Raw genomic sequence first — 22,283 nt, 5'->3', positions numbered from 1 at the left:
GTTTCAGGGTGTTTATTATATTTAACTAACAAATTGATGTTTTTTTAATATTTTATTTTATTTTTTTATTAGTTTCAGGTGCACAAGACAAAGTAATACTTAAACGTTTATCATTTATATCCCTCACACTGTGTGAACCCTCCTCCCCCCATTCACTATCCCTCTGACATGGCACAGAGCCACTTGTACATATTATTTTGATAGGTAGATCTTTATCCCAAAATTAGTATTTTAAACTGAAGAAACTGAGACATTTTTAATTGTCTGAGTTCCCCTTGCCCTGCCCCAATCCCCTCTAACCAGTTGAATAGAGGCTTGGAAACAAATCAATCAGTTATTGGGGGGAAAAATTACATATTTGCACATCTGAGTTGTGTGTGATTTTTTTTTCTCCTGTCCTATAAACAAATAAACACTTGAAAATTATTGCAAGTGTTCTGAACTAGCAAATATGGCATTAGGTAGGTAAACACAAGTTGGGGTGGAGGATCTACTTTGAAATAGGGTAGTTGGAGAAGGCATCTCTACAAAGTGACACTGCTGCTGAGATCTCAAGGATGACAAATTACCAGCCAAGTGAGAATGGGAAGAAAAGTTTTCAAGCTCAAAGGCCTTGAGCCTGGAAAGAATTTGGCTTGTTCTAGGAATGAACAGTGTTCTGGCAGCATTGTGAGCCAAGTTGAGAGTCACATGAGATGAGGTTGGAGAGGCAGATCATATAGATTCTTGTACTTTTTATTTAAATGTTTTGATGGCATATATGTCAGTTAGTATAGGCTAGAATATGCTAGGGTAACAAATCGAATCCAAATCTCAAAACACAGGTTTATTTTCCACATAAACACAGGTTTATGTCACCTTCTCAGTTGGGCTTGCCTGAAACTCAACTCCATGTCTTCACTCCAGGTTTTATGCTGACAGAGCAGCCTACCTAGGATGTCACTAGTAATTATGATAATGACAAGAGCAGTAGTCATCAAGCTTCTACTTGAAGTGACATATGCCATTTCTGCCCACCTATTATTGGACAGGGCAAATTATATCGTCAAGTCCAATTTTACTGGGGCAAGGAGGTGTACTCCTGCCCCAGGGAAGGGAAGTGTATGCTGGTGTAATTATCTCTTTGTAAATCTATATGCTTCCATGCATGTTAACAAAGAGACAGAAATACACCTTCTTTCTTCTTATTCATAGATCCACTATAGTTATATCAGAGAAATGATTACCTAAAAAGATTCACATTGTGTAAGTATTTTGTGTTACATGTTTTAAGAGTGCAAATCTCCCACTTCTCTAAATTTTATAAGACAATTTTCTTTTATTCTTATAGGTATTTAATTTAGGGGCAAAATTTAAATATACTTCAGTAGAAAGGATGTCATGTTTACTACCCAACTGTAAGTATTGTTTATGCTTTTGGTTAAGAGTCTTGAGCTCAAGAAGGGCCATTTGCTGCAGTATCAAATAGCAGAATCAATGGTCATAATTTACCAAGTGCTTTTCCAAATGGCAAAATATAATATGTTGGCACTTTATTCAATCAGGAATGTAGTAATATTTCCATGTTCCAAACCAAGGAATGGAGGTGCTTTGTTTCTCAAAGCCCCAGAACTGGGTCAGAGTCTTGGCAAGAGCATCTTAAACAGCTATCATAATCCCCTTTCGTCTGAGAACCACCAGTAAAATTGTGCAATGTTTAATAGCATGTTTGGTTGAAGTAAGGCAGAAATATTGGGGGAGAAACATAAGAGTGACAAAGAGATGGAAAATTGTGTGTAGATTAAAAAACTGCATCTGGCCATGCTTGAATCACGTCAAATTCTCTTTACTGTCATTCTGAAGCATTTGTGTTGAGATTGCTCATTGCAGCATAAGACTGTCCTGACTACAATTTTTTTCTCACCAAACCTTGTTTACTAGTAGAAAATGCTCCTCTGGTACAACAGTTTAAAAAGCCTATTTTCCTTTAACTATTAAATCTCTGGTGTTTTTGGATAAAAGGGATCGACTTTATTGCCTCCCAGAACAACAAACAAGATAGTATCTCTTCTATAGGAGGTGGAGAGAATCAAATTTGATGGAATATAGATTTCTTTTTACAAAGAACATTGAGATTTTTCCATAGTGATCTTTTTTTTAATCCATAGCCAAACTCTTCACAATTGTGTAATTCAATCATAAGTCCATCAGCAATGGACTGAGGAGGATCATGGCTGTGGTGATCATATAGCCAGCGCAGTGATTGGTTTATAAAAGAAGTTCAAAAGAATTCTAGTAATAGATGATAGGTTCCGAAGGATAGACTGCTGTTCATGGATCCATTGGGTTCATTTCAACGACTTATATCTTGCACCTCAGAGGCTACCTTCAGGATGAGTAGCTATCTAGTATTAGAGAAAAATTATACATTGAGATTTGTGTTTCTACAAACTACTCTATGGCTTAAATTTTGAAAAACATGGCCACGACATTAACCAATCTTAGTAAGGGAAGAATACTGGTAAGTTAAAGTGATTTAACAGCAGCTAAAAACACATATTTGCAACAAAATATGTAACATTAAATGAACATTTTGAGTTATGAATTACTCATGATTAAGGAACAAATTTCACAAAACACAGATAATTCCACCTTATCCTCTCAAACAAATTTTATTTGTATTCTGCTCTAACAAATATAGTATGAAGGCAACAGTTGTTTAAGTTTCTTAGTGTATGGCACAGATGAAAAGAAACAAACAGATTTAGAAGCAGTCTAGCATTTAAATGCTGGTTTAACATAAGAGGCACATATTATTCTATTTAGCAGTTTATACCAGGTATCAGGAGACATTTTCTTTTTTTGTTCCTTGCAAGCAACAGAATACATTTATTTGCATTAAGTAAAAACATATCTTGATCAAGAAAATTACTTTTTTAAAATTTTCCTTTATATCACAAATGTCAGGGTAAGGCAAGTCCTTAATGAATCGTATGATAAAAACCCTATTCCCCGAGAAAATATATTAAACATATTCTGCTAACTTTGTTATTTTGCAAAGCAAAGCCGACATGCACCACATACAGAGAAATGTCATTTCAAATCAAGTGCATCAAGCAGAGCTGTATTAATTCACAAAGAGGCTTTTCAGTTTTTCATAGAAAGATTTACAATTAGCTGTGGTGACTAACATGTGACCCTGTCTTACAGACAGTGCTTCGGATGCCTCCTTTGTAAGTTTTTATGAAAGAAGACTTGTCCATCATCTGAATAGTTACCAGCTAGAGGACAAGCCCCTTTGTCTCTCCTACAACGAGTACCTTTTTAATTAGAACTATTATGTTGAAAGCCTACTTCAAACCTCAGTATTCAAACATGACTAAAATGGGGCTATTTTCTTCCCCCGCTCCCTCCCGTAACCCCTCATGCCACATAGCCAGGCAGTAGTGTGGTTGGAAATTGGCATCCAGAATTCATGTGCAGGAGAAACAATCAGCTTTCAAATTTTCCATTGTACAGTCTGTGTAATGACAGCGCCAGTGACATAAAGGTTTCTTGTGTTGAGGTGTCTCCGATCTGGCCCACAGCTAGATTTTTAATATTTTACTGTTAAAATGGAAAGTAACTTCATTATTTGTTTTAAAGCATAAAATCTTATAACCCAATCAATAGCAATCAAAAGCATAATGAAACAAAAATGAAACATAATGTAATCATCAAATGAAGTTTAAATGTAGTTTAAACAAATTCAGGAGTGGGGCTAATGATATTTACTCCTCATTCTCTTAGTTTCCTCGGTACAAAGATTACTTTTATTTTCTACAGTTTTTAGGCAGAGAACTACTTCCTTCCACTCCGACTCCACCCACATTTAAAATGAATGAATAAACCAGCTGTCCTGGATGATAAGGAGGATACCAAGACTGAAATAATTCCCATCGCAACCGTTCCAGGGATATTAGGGCTCTTTCATTTTTATCCATTGAAAGTCTCTATCGCTCTTTCCTCCCTCCTGTTTTAGACTGTAGCTCATTGCTGAGCGTGCGTGACACTCATGTTTGGGAGTCACAAGAAAATGTGCTCCTAGCAGACCGCATTTGTCAAGTACTTCACAAGAATGATGGTGACTTTCAATTAAGTTACAAAGATGACATAAAATATAAAAACCATCAGTATTGAAATGGCATCATTTCTTGAATTATTTAAAATGAGCCTCTTTTTTTTGTTTTTCTAGAAAGCAATGTCTAATGACAGCAGAGGAGTCTAGAAGAAATGGCAGAAGAAATGGCCATTTTCCAAAATCATGAGGTCACTTAAATAGCATTGCTGTTAGGTTGATGAACAGCTTAAAAAAAAAAAAAAAAAAAAAAAAAAAAAAAAAAAAAAACAGAATGTTAAAACATATTACATATGCAGAAATATAACTTGCTGATGATTCCAATATATGAAATAAGCCATGCAGAGGGGCAATAAATTTAGAAAGCCCAACACAAAACTAATAGGAAGATAAAAAGGTGAATTTTCCATAGAGGAAAGGGCAAAACTAAAGAATTTCATGGAATATTTAGGAAGTAGAACATCCTTTTATTTTAGAAATACTCAATTCGATCCATTACTTTTCTTTCTCTACTAAGAAAAAAATCTATCAGTAACTTAATATTCTAAAGCTTTTATAAGGAAGACGGATTGAAGGACATATGCAAGAAATGATAACCGTTTCCATGGGGCGGGGGTGGGGGGGTGGAAAGAATGGTCTTAGAACGCAGGGAGGCTGTGGGAAGCAGCCAGCCATCTTGCCTCGTGAGGGTGGTTGTTCACGTTGGCTCTGAGATAGACCTTTGTGACAACTTCTGACTTCCTCCAGGGCACTTCATCACCATGCCCACACTACCACTGGCATCTTGGCTTATTAATACTGCTGCTCCCTTAAAGGCCACAATCAGTGGTCTGCTGTCAGAGGCGGCCAGCTAGCATGTTAGTCTTGGACTTGGCATGAGCAAACCACACCATTTAAAAGCATACCAGTAAGCCAAAATTGCATCCAAGACCTCTAATTGCCTCTAACTTCAGGTGAGAATCTGTTCTGTGGGCCATCAAACCTTGGGGAAAGAGAAGATTTTTTTTATAAAAAGCACATATATAAAGAGATCTTTCAAGTAGAACTTTTAATTTCACAGGCATATGTTTGAATCCTAAATGCGCAGCCCTCTCTCTTGACTAAAACACCTAGAAAAGTGCTATCCTTTATAACGGTGTCTCACAGAGTCACATCTCACTGGGGGGCTCCATGCTACAGCACATGATAAAGACATCAGGAACCAAACAAGCTCTACTGAAATTCGGTGTCAAAGAAGAATACCTCTGCTGTTCTGCTGATGATGGAGAGACCAGAGGACTGTCAGGGCTTGTTTCCCTTGTTTTACCTCTGTACTCTGCTCTGGATTAAATCTTGCTTCCATATTCCCCGTTAACCACATGGAACAAAACTGTACCTTGGGAATCCCTGAAGAAAATATAATTTTCCACTCCTCATCCTGACCTTTTCCAAGTGATTTCTGAGGGTGTTGCCCATTTTCTATCTTTGCCTATGGATGATACAGGAATTGGGCTTGGTGATACCTGTAGCTTATCAAACAATCATCTTCCTTCCTTTCTTTGGAGAAACCACTGTACAACCTGCTTTGTGAAATAACCGAGAAAGCAGACAGGGCTGAGGATACACATGTGAGTGTTAACCCGTGACCCTAGGGCAAAGTTATGAGAGAAAAGACAGAAATTACAGGAATAGAGCCTGAAAGATGCGTTAATGTGGGTCACCCCACCAAATTACAGGAAACTTCCTTCTTCTTCTTCTTCTGTAAGTAAACAGAACAAAATGCAGCTAGAGAAATGAGAGCAAAGGATTCCCCGTCCTTCTGTGGAACCTGCCTCCCCCCACCCCCACCCTCCACAGCCAGTGCTGCTGTCTTCCCACTCTCCCCGGGACTAGGAGAGGCTGTAATGCTGAAGACTGGCATTTACTTCCATTTCTTTGTTCCTTTGCTTCATCTTGTGCCCCTGCCAAAGAAAAGGAGAAACCGTTTGTTAGATTAATGACAAGCTATCTTCACAGGCTTAAAAGAATATCTTTTAAACACCATTGTCACCCCTTATCTTTGGGGGGATAACTTCCAAGACCTCCAGTGGATGCCTGAAACCGTGGATAGTACCCAACCTTATATACGGTATGTTTTTTCCTATACAGATATACTATGATAAAGTTTAATTTATAAATTAGGCACAATAAGAGAGAAACAAAAAGAACTAATAATAAAATAGAACAATTATAACAACATACTGTAATAAAAGTTGTGTGAATGTGATCTCTCTCTCAAATAATCTGAAATCTTCCGTTTAATATTTTTGGACTATGGGTGACCTCAAGTAACTGAAACAATGAAAAGCAAAACCATGGATAAGTGGGGACCACTGTGCAGCCATTGAAATGTTTCTTACCCCTTAGAGAGGCATAGCAATATCTTATTTGACTATCAAAGACCTTTGGATATCTGAGATGTAATTGATGGCATAGGGTATCTTAAAAAGCATGTAAATCACTGCTTAATAAACGTATGCCACGTTGACAACTTGCTTCAGATGATGGGGACGATTAACTCAAGTCTTCTAAGTATTCTTTTAAAAACCTAAACTTGATGTGTCTTCCCTTTTTGGGCCCATTCATTACTTTAGTTTCCAGAGCTCAACATAGAGATAATAATGATGACAATTTACATAATGTTGATTTGCAAAAGTCCTTGGTGGTTATCCCACCACTTTGAGATCTTACTTAGTAAATATCTGCTGTGTTCCCCACCTGTGAGAGAACTCTGAGAAGATACCATGCCCTAGAAGAGCTTATATTCTTTATATTTTTGTATTTTTAAAAATAAGGTATAATCCACATATAGGGAAATGCACAGATACTAAGCACACTTCAATCTGTTTTGAAAAAATGAATACATTTAACTCACACCACTATCAAGATATAAAACATTCCCATAGTTCCAGAAAGTTCCCTTTCAAATTATTAACCCCACTTCTGCTAGAATCAATGACTGATCTGATTTCTATCACCATAAATGACTACATCTCTACAAGGAAGAACTGGAGCAGATGACCTCTGAGCTAACTTTCTACTATAACATCCTATGAATCCTTTTGAAAAACTACTCTTTGAGGTGTGTATGTATGTGTAAAATACTTAAAATATGCAAAAGTAGACAAGAGAGGAAAGTATCCTGAGTAATTCCCCCATTGACAATAACGTCTGTAGTTAATATTATGGAATGTTTCCTTAAAGGATTTTTCTATATCTTTTATACATATATACATAATCATAAATTTCAATTTAACACTGAAAATTGTAAACATAAATAAAATTACAGACGATAGTATAACATGCCCAGAATATATGCACCATCCAGATTTAATGTGTTAATATTTTTCAAATTCCCTTGTGATCTTTGTATTACTTAAAAAAAATAAAACATTACAGGTAAATTAAACAGTTTTAGGTCAATTAATTTAATTTACAGATAAATTAAAACTATTTCTCTTCCTTCCCAGAAATTACCAAATCCTGATACCAATGTGAATCAATAACTTACATGTTTTTATATGTTTACAAACACATTATTTACAAACGAGCTCACACATAATGAAAAGTATGTAGTATTACTTTGTATATTATAAAATGTACATAAATAGTAATTTTGTTTTACTCTGTTTTTAACTACCACCAAATTGCTATTGTAAATTTATAGTCAATATGTATTTTGATTTGCCCTTGTGTTTACCATTTTTCTTGGCTCACAATTGTTTCCTGCACCCTGCTCTTTCCTCTGGGCTCAATTTTCTTCTAACTGTTGTGCAACATTTAGGAGCTTTTAAAGAGAGTAAGTAGCGATTTTACCCCTGAAAACGGCAAATACCATTTCTTAAATGATAGTGGAACTACTGTAGAACTCTATATTGACAATTATTTTTATTCATGTTTTGAAGACTCACAACTAACTATTCTATTGTCTTCTGACTCTTGATGCTGGGAAGCTTGCTGTCTGTGTAATACCCAATTCTTTATAGGTTAACTCTCCTGTCTCTCAAATTGCTTTAATTTTTTTCTCTTTGGTGTTCTGCAGTGCCTATATGTGAATTTATTTTAAAAATAAGTCCTTGTGACTTATTGTTCTTCTTTTAACTTAAAATTCATGACTATTGTCAATTCTAATAAATTCTCAGCCGTTACCTTCCAAATATTGACAGTCTACTATCTCTTTGTAGAATGCCTAGTGAACACAAAACATCTTGGTTATTCTCTTACCCTTCATGTCTCCTCATGTGTCTTTTACATTACTACATTTTAATTTGCTTTTTCCAAATTTTTGTTAATTAATTTTTCATAGTGTTGCTCTTTTCCTATCATTTTACATCTGATTTTTATCTTTTTGTCATTTAAATGTATTTATTTTATAAAATCTTCAAAATTTTCTGCTCTCTCAAGTTCTTATGCTGCTAATAGTCCTGTAATTTACCCACCAACTCTCATTTTTGATAGATAATTTCCTTGTGTGTTTTGTAAGTTTTAAAATCGTGAACTCATCTTCAGAATTTTTTTCTTTTGTAGGAATTCCAAGTGATAGTTTTACATTTCCATTTTGCTACCTACAGCAGGGATAACACTGATCCATAATCAACTATTAAATTAATTTCTCAGTTTAAATATTGAGAAATTAATACATAATTTGACTTTGGATGGCACAAATTTGTTTCAAACTCATGGTGCATTTGTGTTTTCTACTTATCATAGGAGCCTTTTTCTTTCTCCCATGCTGCACCCTGGGCGGAAGTCTCCTTGTTAATTTCTGGAGGTGGGAGTCCCAGATTTATATATGTAGAGGTAACAGTTCCAACTCCTTACCTTGTGTGACTCAAGATCCCAGGTAGGCATTAGAACCCAATCCCTAGCCATAGGACCTATCTCTGCATTAACAACAAAACTGTAGACCTGAAATCTATGCAACATTACTAACAATTGTCACCCCAATAAACTTTAATTAAAAAAAAGAAATCTGTAGTCCCTAGTGCCACTGCATCTCCAGTTTATCAGATTATTGTTTTGGCTTTCATAGTCCTCTTCACTTCTGCCACATTTGCTTTCATGTCAGTTGAGCTATGTATTTTAAAATATTTTTGTTATAGCTTATCTCTCATTTCTAAGCATTTGTATTGGGAGGCTTCTGAATTACCCCCACTGTGTCAGTTACTTATTGCTTCATAACAAACAATTCCAAAACTTAGTGGGTAAAAACATTATTTATTATTTTTCATTATTCTGTAAACTGGTCTGGCCTCAGCTGGGCAGGTCATCTGCTCCAGGTAGTATCTACCAGGGCCAGAACATCAAAGATGACCTCTCAGTTTCCTGGCTCTCTCTCCATGTGGCCTTTGTCATTCTGTAGAAGTGCCTGAGCTTCTTACAAGGTGGCTGGATTCTAAGAGCAAGCATTGTGAGTGAGCAAAAATGGAAGTTACAAGGCCTCTTAGTGCCTAACTTAGAAGCTATACTCTGCATGCCATATTTCTCTAGAACTAAAGGTTCAGATTCCATAACCATCTTTATATGCCCTCAAATACCTGTTGAAAAATTATTTTCACATTTACAGAATGTTCTATTGATTCTTTAATGTATTCTCTCATTGTTATTTATGATATTCCTGATTTTTTACATTTATAAATTACACAACACAAACAATCTTGTATTATGTCTTTGAACTCTGTAATTTTAATTCAATTTTACTGTAATTCTTTAATTTCCTTGAAGGTATGGTGCACAGAACTAAGGTTAGGTTTCTTCTTCCTGTTGAACTACCAGATAGTCTCTATAAACTCAGCTGAATAAATATTTCTGTGGGAATCAGTGAAGTTCCTCAGATCATACTATTCTCTGTAACAACTGTGTTTGGAAACTCACTATTGTTTGGGGAAGGTATGGTGTCAACAAAGAATTTTATATTGGGAGTATGTGCACTTCCATTGATCAACCAAGTGACCCTGTGCAAGCCCTTTCTCCTTCCTGGAACTGAGTTTCTTTAAACTAATTTTGAACTTTAAATTTTGACAACTTATTCATTAGGGTAAAGGTATAAATTGGTGTTGATGGTCAAGAAGGAAAATATTTTGCCATTTACCAAAGAAAACAGATTTGTCCTGGTACTATATCTATACATGGATCACATAGGAAAATAATAGTTTCTGTAAGAAAAAAAATCTAGACAAGGAACCTATAGTTTGTTGTCAACAAAAAGGCAAAAGTTAAGGCAATACTGAAGAACTTGTATTTAAAATTTTCAAGTTTAGTCTCACTTCATTAATTTTTAATGGATACTCCTCTACCACATTATTTGTGCTGCTTAGCTAGATACTTAAAATACATGAACAAGGTTGACAAAAAAACAGAAGAAATGTTTATAAGACCATGTTTGCATGTGTTTATAGTTTTTAGCAGTTCTATGCCATACATGCATTACACAAATGCTATTATAGTTAGTTGTAAATGATGTTCAAGACCATGATGTGAAGGACAGATGTGTGTGTACTTTCACACATTCTCAAACTTTATTATGTGGTGATGCATCAGCTCAAGAGTCTGGTGCAGCACGACCTCCTGGGGGAGTGTAGAGACCTATTGAGAAGATACAGGGAGTGCAGGGAGGTTCTGGGAGGCAAAGGTGTCAACACATTTGTGTCATATGCTGGATGACCCACAATTCATGTATTCTACACATTTTTTCCCCCACAGTTAAGTAATTTAAGCTAGGAACTGGAATGGCAAGCCTGACTTATTTCCTCTAATTCTTCTCACTAGCCCTCAAGATATGGAAAAGGGTTACAGACCACTCATCATTCTAGATATACTTCAGGCTCTGCTGAGAGATTTAGAGTGTTGGTCTGGAAAAACTCCTAAATATGGTCTGGCCCAAACTTTTATTTTCCTGGGGAGTTCCCTGAGGCTCATTCAACTCCACCAACCTTTGTACAGACACAGCAGTCTACAGGCAGTGGAGTAAGAGGTTAGAACATAAGACTGGCTTCTTTCTGCCCAAACACACTCAAGGTCTTTTACACATTCTCCAGGGCAAACATTTAGTGTTATGCTTAAAAAACAGATATACTAAAACAACTCAGCAGGTAATTTCTGGAAAAGCAATACTTCAGAATCAGCTTGGGGTGGCTGAAATAATTTGATCACTCCAGGAGGCCAGAGGGTGAGATTGATAGGAAGACAGTTTTTCTTGATGTCAAAGCTCAGAAAACCAAAGTACTGTATAATTTGAATATGCTGTGGCTTATCTATTCCCCTTAAAGATAGCAAGCTTCTAGGGTAATACTTGCTCCTTACACTGTTATTTGGTATAATGATTTTTAAAGTTTAGCCTGAGCCATGCTACGGGACTTGGTAGAGCCGAGGGAAATCCAATATGCTATTTACAAACAGTTCCTACGGCCACTGTAATCAATTGAAAATCCCACAACAGAGGCACTTACCTATTAGTTAATCTTCTTGCTGACTCTCTGTTGGGTCATTTACACTGTCAGCCTGACTATTCATTTCAACTATAACCAGAAAGGGAAACAAAAAAGGATAAATATTTATTAAACCCAAATCTCTTAAGCACATTAAAATGGTCTATGAGTAGATACTTTTTTGATTTCCTATCTTATACTTCTTTTCAGTTCATTTTCATTTATTTAAGATTTTGGGACCATTTTTGTTGATTTTTACCAGTTAGGAATGGGGAGGGCAGAATTACCTCTTTACTGAACTGTAGAAACTGAGTTGTCATTTTACACCAGCTTTTTGGGTTGACATTTTGGGTATATTTATTACCATCCTTAGGTAAATTCAAAGCTGTTAATAGTAGTCTAAGAAAATAAAGAGAAAACAAAGCAAAAGAGAGCATTGACCTGCAGAAAGGTAAACAGTTCCCTCTCAAACAGCTATGTCAATAGGCTTCTTTGTTTTGCCATGTTTTCAATTTTGAAATTCAAAACAGACCCTGTAAACTTGCCAATGGGTATAGTGGCAGTGGGCCCCATGAACTAGAAAGGCAAAACATCTAACCAGATCACACAGCAATGATAAAACAAAACCTGTGCTTTTACTTTACTGTGTGTATTTTTCTCTGTGAGCATTTGCATAAAAATAGAATGCATAATTACTGCCATTGTCCAGAAGTAGTGAAGCACAGACATAGCAATCACTGGAAATTTTCAAGGGTCAGTAGGTTTAATTAGGTTGATATTTTTAAAGCATCAAAGCCCGTATTATAAAGTGAGAGACAATATACAAATGGACAATGGCCAGACCATATACAGCAATAGAATTCCAACTTAAAATCTCTGCAGTAAACAGCCTGGGCAACAAAACCACAGCCTCTGCAGCAATCAGTTCAGGATGTCAGTGACTGCCAGATTCCCTATATTTTGCCCCACACTTTCTACATAGTAGGACCAACCAGGAAAAGCAAAGTATGTTCCCAAGCCAGTCACCTAAGATGCCCCACTTCTAGTTAGCCGAAGTTTCCTTCCCCATGACAACAACCTCCAATCAGAGGATGCTATGAGCCTTCCCTTTTGTTAATTATAAAGGTTTCCCACTTCCTTGCCTGCCTTTGAGTTGGCCAAACACAAGTGATAATGGCTGACACTCTTATAAGCTCAATTAAGAAATCTGTGTTTTCTCATTTGGGTAGCCTTCATTTATTTGCACAGAATCAACCACCCAAGTCTCTATTTCTTGAACATGAAAGCTCGACTCAAGTAAAATAGTGGCAGATGCTGTTTTTCACACCCCAAAGAAGAAATGACTTTGTATGGCATCCCACTCAACTCTCTCTGAAGGAGGAAGGTTTTAAAAGCAGGTCTTTGTTTTCACCTGCACATAGTCTGGGTTTCTAATGATGTGTGAGCTCATTCTAAACCCAGGTGTAAACTGGCCAGATGCAGTAATTCTACCCATACAAGGAGAATAGTATGTGTACTTTCAGTCTTGGTCTACAAAGTTATTATAAGTTCGTCCATCTCAGTGTGCGAGCATACAGAATAAAATATAGTAGAGCATTCCTTTTCTGCTTCTTCCTCCAACCCAGGGGTCACTAGGTCCAAAATTTATTAACAAATGCTATTATAAAAAGCTTTCCATGATCAAGTATGTTTGAAAAAGCAACTTCAAACAATGTTAATAAGTTTCTTTACAGCTGAGACTTCTTAGAGCCTAAAAAATGTATGGTGAATCTCCAAGTGAGGGCTAATACTCAGTATTTCCCACATTTATTTCCCTTTTGTTCGGTGAGCATTGTGTGGGCCTGATATTCTTCAGAACATGCTTTGTAAAGACCTAGTTAAGAACCATATCTATAGAGTTACAATTAGGCTGGGGCAGGTTTTGTTCAATTGAGCATGACTACCATGAGTTGGCTTTTAATGGACGGATCTGGTGTTCTTTTTTAAAGTAATTGCGGTTTTTGCAATTATTTTTAAACTTTTTGTTTATTTATTTTTTTTATTTTTTATTGGGGAAGGGGAACAGGACTTTATTGGGGAACAGTATGTACTTCCAGGACTTTTTTCCAAGTCAAGTTGTCCTTTCAGTCTTAGTTGTGGAGGGCGCAGCTCAGCTCCAGGTCCAGTTGCCAGTTGCTAGTTGCAGGGGACACAACCCACCATCCCTTGCGGGAGTCAAAACCGGCAATCTTGTGGTTGAGAGGACGCGCTCCAACCAACTGAGCCATCCAGGAGCTCAGCGGCAGCTCAGCTCAAGGTGCCGTCTTCAATTTTAGTTGCATGGGGCGCTGCCCACCATCCCTTGTGGGACTCGAGGAATTGAACTGGCAACCTTATGGTTGAGAGCCCACTGGCCCATGTGGGAATTGAACTGGCAGCCTTCGGAGTTAGGAGCATGGAGCTCTAACCGCCTGAGCCACTGGGCTAGCCCTGGTGTTCTTTTTTGAACATCATTCTCCTAGATAACGTATGCCCATGGGTAAAAAAATCAGTTTGTGCAAAAAAGGGTCTATAAAAAAATCAGTTTGTGCAAAAGGGCCTATAACAGGGTGGAATACCAACTACTACAGGGAACTCTATTTAAAACGACCAAGTACCAGTAGCTGAATTTTTCCAAAGGAATTATCAACTCAAAGTAATTTCCCTTTTTTAGGGGGAGAGGGCTAAAACAACTGAAACTGCAAGATATATATATATATATCTTGTGTATATACATATACACTCACAAATATATAAATAGTTCACTGACCAATTCTGGTTCACCTAAGCTCTTTGGGGCATAGAATTAAATAAGTGTTTAGTAAATCACGTATGCTCAAATAGTAGTTTTGCAATGCAAATTATAAAATATCAAGAGTATGTTGTGCATGGGTAAGAATATGTTCATATTCTTGAGGCTCAGAATCTTCAGACAATTTCAAAATGAGATGGGACTTTTTTAAAAAAAGCATTTTGTGAATTTATTGCTAAGGTGCTTTTAAAGACTCGCTATGATTTTGGCCAAGCCATCTGATGCGATGCACTGAGGCAGAGTGATGAAGGTGCAAGAACAACCTCAGCCAAAACTCAAGCCAGGGCTCCAGATTGGAGCAGGGGTGACAGTTGAACAAGCACTTTTTGCAGATGTCAGTGAAGTTCACCAGCTAGACTTCAGTCCAGCTTAGCCTTGGATTTACCTAGTATGACGTCAGTATTGTAAGGTGTGATTGAACTGAGGTACATGATGTTTTTTTAAACTGAGCTAGTGTCAGTGTTTTAAAAAGGCTGCCAATTTTATTAGTTCTTAGTAGAAAATGTTTTTTTAACTTCACCTTGTTCTAACTGAATATGTTGATTCATAGGAGAGCTCCCTTAATCCTACATAACACACAGAAAATGTGCCAGATTTGTATTCTGTATGAGCTCAAATCACTTACGATCCTTACCATCAGGACTTGTACAGTTTTCTGTGTCGCAGGAGCCTTCCCTTTTCACAGAAACTCTAGGCGTGTCCTTGCCTTGAGCTGAAAGAGTGAAATAAGAAGTTCTTGATTAATATAGAATTAGAACAACCTGACTGCCAATTGTTCTGTCACCCTCCATAGCCTTCTTAAATTTAAAAATACTCTTGGGATTCAACTTCTTTTGCAGAAAAAGTTAAAGGAGGAAATAGTTGCTTTGAATACTTTAGTACTGTCATCTTCTAAATTCTCAGATTTGGGAGAGAATCACATACATATATACACAATTTCTCAAATTAGAAATCTGGTTCTTGGTTTAATCAGAACAACCTATGATTTAAATTTAGGAAAATTTGTATATATGTGAGTTTATGTAGCTTAATCTTTGAAGAGAAAAAAAAAGAAAACCTACTTTGCCTTAGGCGTGCCTGAAAGAAGAAAGATTCATTCTCCTGGCAGTGAGGTTATTCATTTAAACACACATGAATGGTTTAGTTGCTTCCCTAGGAGACCTTCACAGATGCTGCCATTTTGGATTGCTGAGAATCCAGTCTTTAGTTAATTTTCGTGATTGTTCTCTACTTGCATAGCTTCAGAAGGCCTGTCATCCATCTGCTGTAACTAAAGCTGTATAACATGCTTAAGTGTAACAGGAAGGGGATCTTTTTATTTTTCATTGCAAGAAATTTTCCACATAGTCAAAAGGACAATATCTTCTTACTTCTTAGTTAAATATCTATTTTGCTTTCATAACTTGAAAAGCTAGGGCATTTGAAAATACAAAAACAGATACAGATCATGTGCTGGAAAATCCACAGTTTCAAAGTTTCAATTATTTCTGTATTTTTTCATATAAATGGTTAAATTCATTTTCATGACATGAGTACTTACTGTGCCTGCAGTATGTTAAATTTGGTGTGCCTGTGGGTGAGGATGAAACAAGGATGGGAAATACGCAGTTTAGAATCCCTTCAAAGGAATATACCTTCAAAGATAGAAATTGCACTCTTGGTAATGATTTACTGAAACTTACAATCAAGAAACATGACTCAAAGGTGACAATCTCTGAGCCTGGGTAGATGGATGGTAGGGAGGTCAGTACTTGAAGACATATAAAACAAGCAGAGTACAGGAAGGGAAAGAAAGGCATTTTAGATTTGAAGTGTGAAGTGTTGGGTCACTTCATTGGAGATGTCAAACAAACTTGTATCCAGGGCTGAGGAAGAAAATTATGAATTAGACATGTACATATTTGGGAGATATCAATATAGAAGTAATACTGATAAGAGAATGGGTGAGGGAAGTCAGGAAAAGCCTATCATAAGAAGAAAAAAAAAAAATTACTCATAATTGTCCTGAGCCCTTCAAGGACAATATGAAAGTAATTGTGTCCATGAGTTCTTTTCATTAGTTCCTAAAGATGAGGTTGGGGAAGGGAAAACAAAATTTGAAACTCCCAGCTGGAATTAATACTATATCATTTCCTTTCTCACTCTGCCAATTCTAGAAAGAGGACTGTTTTTCAATTGTTCATCAACACATTCCTTAAAGACACAAAAACAGAAAATAAGAAACAAACAAACAAAAAATTGATGAATTTCTCTCTAAGACCAGGAGCAGAAAATCTTGGCTAATTATGCCTCAAAACACAGAAGTAATAACCAAAATTGGAAATATTTGACTTTATATAAACATAATAAAATTTTGGATGAAAAAAATACCATAAGTAATGTTTAAAAAATAAAGATTACAAACTGAGGAAATATATTTATACCTTTTATCATAGACAAGGGTTAATATCTTTAATACATAAAAAACTTCTAAACATAGAAATGAAGAAGATCAAGAATCTGATAGAAAATTGATCAAGAAACTTAACAAATAGTTCATTAAAAAAAAAAAATGGCCTGTAGTCATGTGAAAGTTTATTCAGTTTGCTAATAATGAAGGAAATGCAAATTAAAATCACACTGAGAAAAGAATTTCTGCCTAAGGTGGACTACTATGATGTAAACTAACCCTCCTACTGAGAACAGCTAGAAACACTGGACAGATTCTATAAGACATTATTTTAAGGCACCAGAGAGCCATCAATGCAGCACAAACTTGAGGAGGTGCAAAATGGAGAGTCTGACATTCCACATGTGCCAAGAAGTTGAACAGAGCCTCCAGAGGTCTTATGAGGATTGGGGGAGCTGGGGCAGAAGGGAGGGACAAAATTTGGAGGATGGCCTACTGAGAAAGAGTTGCCCTGGTAAGTACCTCAAATTTTCTGTTGGGTTTTCTGAAGGGTTATACTCTTGGAGCAAGGATGAACTTGAAATAAACCAGCTCTTTAAAAAAGTGAAGTCCAGGGGATGACGTCATAGGAATGGCAGCAGCGGAGCGCACTTTCTGAGTTTTCCTCCGGATCTTATTACAAACGGGACCAATAACCCATCAAAGAACTCTTTGCTCATCACACAGAACAGCTAAGAGACTCATGGAAGGATTACTTGAAGGTGCGCTAATTGGGCGAGCAGGGAAAGGAAGGAAGGGAGCGGAGTGAAAACGCCCCGCCGGCAGAGGCGGCGGGAAATCCCAGCCCACGGCGGAGTCTCAGCCGGCGGGGACGAAAACCGCGGTGTCATCGCAGTTCCAGGCACACACGGGATCCCAGGGCGGAACGGAGAGCACAGAGACCAGGAGGTGGGCTCTTTCCCTGCATCCCATGGCTGATTTCTCCCGCCGGGAGGGTGGCTAGTGGGCCCTAAGGCGGACAAAGAACACAGACTCCATACCTGGGGGCCCCTCCCCCCCTTTACCCCCCCGCTCTTCTAATACTACCCCCGCCCTTCCAGAGACTTAAACTGGCCCCTGAACTGAGGAGTAGTGTCAGATTACAGAGGAGCCGTAGTAGTACTCAGGCTCTGGGAAGACTGACAGGCAGCCCTGACCCAGGGAAGAGGCTGGGAACAGTGTGATTTTGGCTGGGCTAGGAGAGAAGAGACTCCTCCACCCCCAGCCACCACATTTTCTGGCCTGCGGGAAGAGGGTGACGCATGGCTGGGCTGGGAGAGAGACGACCCCTCCATCCCCAGCCCCCACCCTTTCTGGCCTGCCTAGGGTGGGTCAAGTGCAACTGCGGAGACACTCCCAGGGATCAGCAGTAAGCAGCAGACGCAGCTCTGGGCTTTCAGCAGCTCAGAAATCTCCCGCCTGCACCCCCCCCCCCCCCCCATATACACACACACTGAAGAAGTGCCCTAAGACTCAGGAGTACTGGTGGTGCTACTCTCAGTGTGCATATGTACAGACAAGGGCAGAAACTGCACTGAATTTGTAAAAGCTATCATCCAGACCCCTCAGGCCCACGCATTTAAATCTACAGTCCCAAAGTCACTCTGGGCACCAGGTGACCGGCTCTGCCTGCGCAATAAGCAGGGGGCTCTTTGGTACAGCAGAGGACAACCTGGACATTACTTGGTGGGCTTAAGCCAAGACTGGTGCTGCTTTTTGTTTTGCTTTGTTTTGTTTTGTTTTGCTTTGTCTTTGTATCTTTGATATCTTTGCCTGTGTCGAGTGGGGGTTATCGGGTGTTTTTACATGTGAATGTATTTGATTTTTTTCTTTGTTGCTGTTGTTGTTGTTGTTGTGCTTGGTGATTTGCTTTGTTCTGAAATTGCCCTACCACGGCCCAGCTTAAGAGGCACAAGATTCAACATACCCAGAGGCCAACTCCAGACCAAACCAGAGTACTACTGGGTTTGACCTACAAGTCACACACCCAGAGGGAATTCTCTGCAGGCACTAGAGCCCATAGAGGCCAAACCACATTTAAGTGGTCAACCCTCACCCAGCAGAACGCCCTACGGGGGGCAGAGCCAAGTCTCACAATGAGTCAGCCTAGGAGTTAACCCCACCTACTCACAAGCAAAAAGCAATTAAAGATCTTCTTGAATAGGACAATATACACAACACAAGAGTCACCTTTGGAGCACACGCAGAGGAGAAGAACGAAGTAGTGCAAGTCAAATATAAAGGACACATACTACATAAGATAACCTAGCAAGAACTAAGAACTCTAGGGGATCTACCCAATACATCAAAGCAAACACAGAGAATCAGCCAGAATGGGGAAACAAAGATACACGTCCCAAATAAAAGAACAGAAGAAACCTCCACAACTGGATCCAAATGAAGCAGAGGTAACCAACCTTTCAGAGACAGAGTTCAGAACACTGGTGATAAGAATGTTTAAGGAGCTTAGAGAAGACATAAAGAAGGATGTAGAAATCATAACGAACAACCAGTTAGAACTAAAGAACACGATTACCAAAATTAAGAACTCACTTGAAGGAATTACCAGCAGGTTAGATGAAGCAGAGGATCGAATCAGCGACTTAGAAGACAAGGTAGCAGAGATCACCCAAACGGAACAACAGAAAGAAAAAAGAATAAAAAACAATGAGGATAGCTTAAGAGACCTCTGGGATAACATCAAGCACAACAACATGCGCATCATAGGACTACCAGAAGGTGATGAGAGGAAGCAAGGGATTGAGAACATATTTGAAGTAATAATGTCCGAAAACTTCCCCAACCTGATGAAGGAAACCAACATATAAGCCCAGGAAGTGCAGAGAGTTCCAACCAGGATAAACCCAAACAGGTCCACACCAAGACACATTATAGTTAAGATGGTAAAGCTTAAGGACAAAGAGAGAATCCTAAAAGCAGCAAGAGAAAGACAGAGGGTTACATACAAGGGAACTCCCATAAGACTATCAAATGACTTTTCTACAGAAACATTGAAGGCCAGGACGGAGTGGCAGTAGATACTCAAAGTGATGGAAAACAAAGGCCTACAACATAGATTGCTTTATCCAGCAAGGCTATCATTTAAAGTTGATGGAGAGATAAAGAGCTTTCCAGAAAAAAATAAGCTAGAGGAATTTATTACCACCAAGCCAGCATTGCAAGAAATACTAAAAGGACTTCTGTAAATAGAAGAAAGATCAAAACAACCTAACTACAAATTTAAAAATGGTAATAACTATGTACCTATCAATAATCACTTTAAATGTAAACGGATTAAATGCTCCAATCAAGAGACATAGGGTGGCTGACTGGATAAGAAAGCAAGACCCTTGTATATGCTGTATTCAAGAGACTCACCTCAGAACAAAAGACACACACAGGCTGAAAGTGAAGGGTTCGAGTAAGATATTTCATGCAAATGGAAATGAGAAAAAAACTAGAGTTGCAATACTTATATCTGACAAAATAGACTTTAAAATGAAGAACATATTAAAAGATAAAGATGGGCACTATATAATAATAAAGGGATCGATCCAACAAGAGGACATAACCCTAGTAAACATCTATGCACCCAACATAGGAGCACCTAAGTATATAAAACAGGTACTGACTGACATAAAGACAGAGATCAACACTATCATAGACAGAGAGTAACACTATCATAGTAGGGGACTTCAACACACCTCTGACAACAAGGGACAGGTCTTCCAGACAGAAAATCAATAAGGAAACAACAGCCTTAAATGATACATTGGACCACTTAGATTTAATCGATATTTTCAGAACATTTCACCCCAATGCTGCAAAATAGACGTTTTTCTCAAGCGCACATGGAACATTTTCCAAGATAGACCATATGTTAGGCCACAAAACAAGTCTTGATAAATTTAAGAAAATTGAAATCATACCAATTGTCTTCTCTGATCACAATGCTATGAAATTAGAAATGAACTACAAGAAAAAAACTGGAAGACACACCAATTCATGGAGGCTGAATAACTTATTATTAAATAATGAATGGGTCAAGCAGGAGATCAAGGAAGAAATCAAAAGATATCTCGAGACAAACGAAAATGAAAACACGACGACCCAAAATCTATGGGATGCCGCGAAAGCAGTCCTAAGAGGGAAATTCATAGCATTGCAGGCCTACCTAAAGAAACAAGAAACATCACTAATCAACAGTTTATCTTCACACTTAAGGGATCTAGAAAAAGAACACAAAATAAGCCCAAAGGGAGCACAAGGAAGGAGATAATAAAGATCAGAGCAGAAATAAATGAAATAGAAACTAGAAAAACAATACAAAAGATCAATGAATCCAAGAGTTGGTTGTTAGAAAAGATAAACAAAATTGACAAACCTTTAGCCAGACTCATTAAAAAAAAGAGAGAGAGGACCCAAATTAATAAAATCAGAAATGAAAGAGGAGAAGTGACAACGGATACCGCAGAAATACAAAAAGTTTTAAGAAATTACTATGAGCAACTATGCCAACAAATTTGACAATCTGGAAGAAATGGACAATTTTCTAGAGGCGTACAATCTTCCAAGGCTAACTCAAGAAGAAACAGAAAACCTGAATAGACAGATTACCACCAGGGAAATTGAATCAGTAATCAAAAATCTCCCAACAAACAAAAGCCCTGGACCAGATGGCTTTACAGGTGAATTTTACAAAACGTTCAGAAAAGAAAATAATTATCACCTATTCTCCTCAAGCTCTTCCAAAAAATCCAGAAGGAAGGAAGACTCCCAAACACTTTTTACGAAGCCACTATCACCCTGATCCCAAAATCAGACAAAGACACCACAAAAAAAGAAAACTACAGGCCGATATCTCTAATGAAAATAGATGCAAAAATCCTCAACAAAATATTAGCGAACAGAATTCAGCAATACATTAAAAAGATCATACACCATGATCAAGTGGGATTCATCCCTGGTATGCAAGGGAGGTTCAACATCTGCAAATCAATTAATGTGATACACCACATTAACAAAAGGAAAAATAAAAATTACATTATCATATCAATAGATGCAGAAAAAGCATTTGATAAAATCCAACAGCCATTTATGATAAAAACCCTTAAGAAAGTGGGAATAGAGGGATCATACCTCAACATAATAAAGGCCATATATGACAAACTCACAGCTAACATCATACTCAACGGGGGAAAGCTAAAACCATTCTCCTTAAGATCAGGAACAAGGCAAGGTTGCCCACTATCTCCGCTTCTATTCAACATAGTGCTGGAAGTTCTAGCCACAGCAATCAGATAAGAAACAGAAATAAAAGGCATCCAAATTGGTAAGGAGGAAGTAAAATTATTATTATATACAGATGATATGATACTATATATAGAGAACCCTAAAGACTCCACCAAGAAGCTATTAGGGCTGATAGATGAATTTAGTAAAGTAGCAGGATACAAAATTAATATTCAGAAATCAGTTGCATTT

The 22,283-nt window shown here is 37.7% G+C and overlaps 1 protein-coding gene across 1 annotated transcript in view; it reads right to left on the bottom strand.

Moving 5' to 3' along the window:
- Nucleotides 1-4,352: 4,352 nt before the first annotated feature.
- MACROD2 (mono-ADP ribosylhydrolase 2) overlaps nucleotides 4,353-22,283 on the bottom strand; it is a 2,095,255-nt gene continuing 2,077,324 nt past the window's right edge. Inside the window, exons 17-19 of the mRNA XM_033094758.1 lie at nucleotides 15,006-15,083; nucleotides 11,563-11,631; nucleotides 4,353-6,036 (exon numbers count right to left, since the gene is read on the bottom strand). Coding sequence (XP_032950649.1) covers nucleotides 11,570-11,631; nucleotides 15,006-15,083 — 140 coding nt within the window. The 3' untranslated portion in view covers nucleotides 4,353-6,036; nucleotides 11,563-11,569. The remainder of the gene's footprint in view (nucleotides 6,037-11,562; nucleotides 11,632-15,005; nucleotides 15,084-22,283) is intronic.

Source organism: Rhinolophus ferrumequinum, chromosome 23 (assembly GCF_004115265.2).
Source record: "Rhinolophus ferrumequinum isolate MPI-CBG mRhiFer1 chromosome 23, mRhiFer1_v1.p, whole genome shotgun sequence".
In the NCBI taxonomy this organism is placed as follows: Eukaryota; Metazoa; Chordata; class Mammalia; order Chiroptera; family Rhinolophidae; genus Rhinolophus; species Rhinolophus ferrumequinum.
Note: the sequence above shows the minus strand (reverse complement) of the source record. Positions and strands in the feature narration are given on the sequence as shown.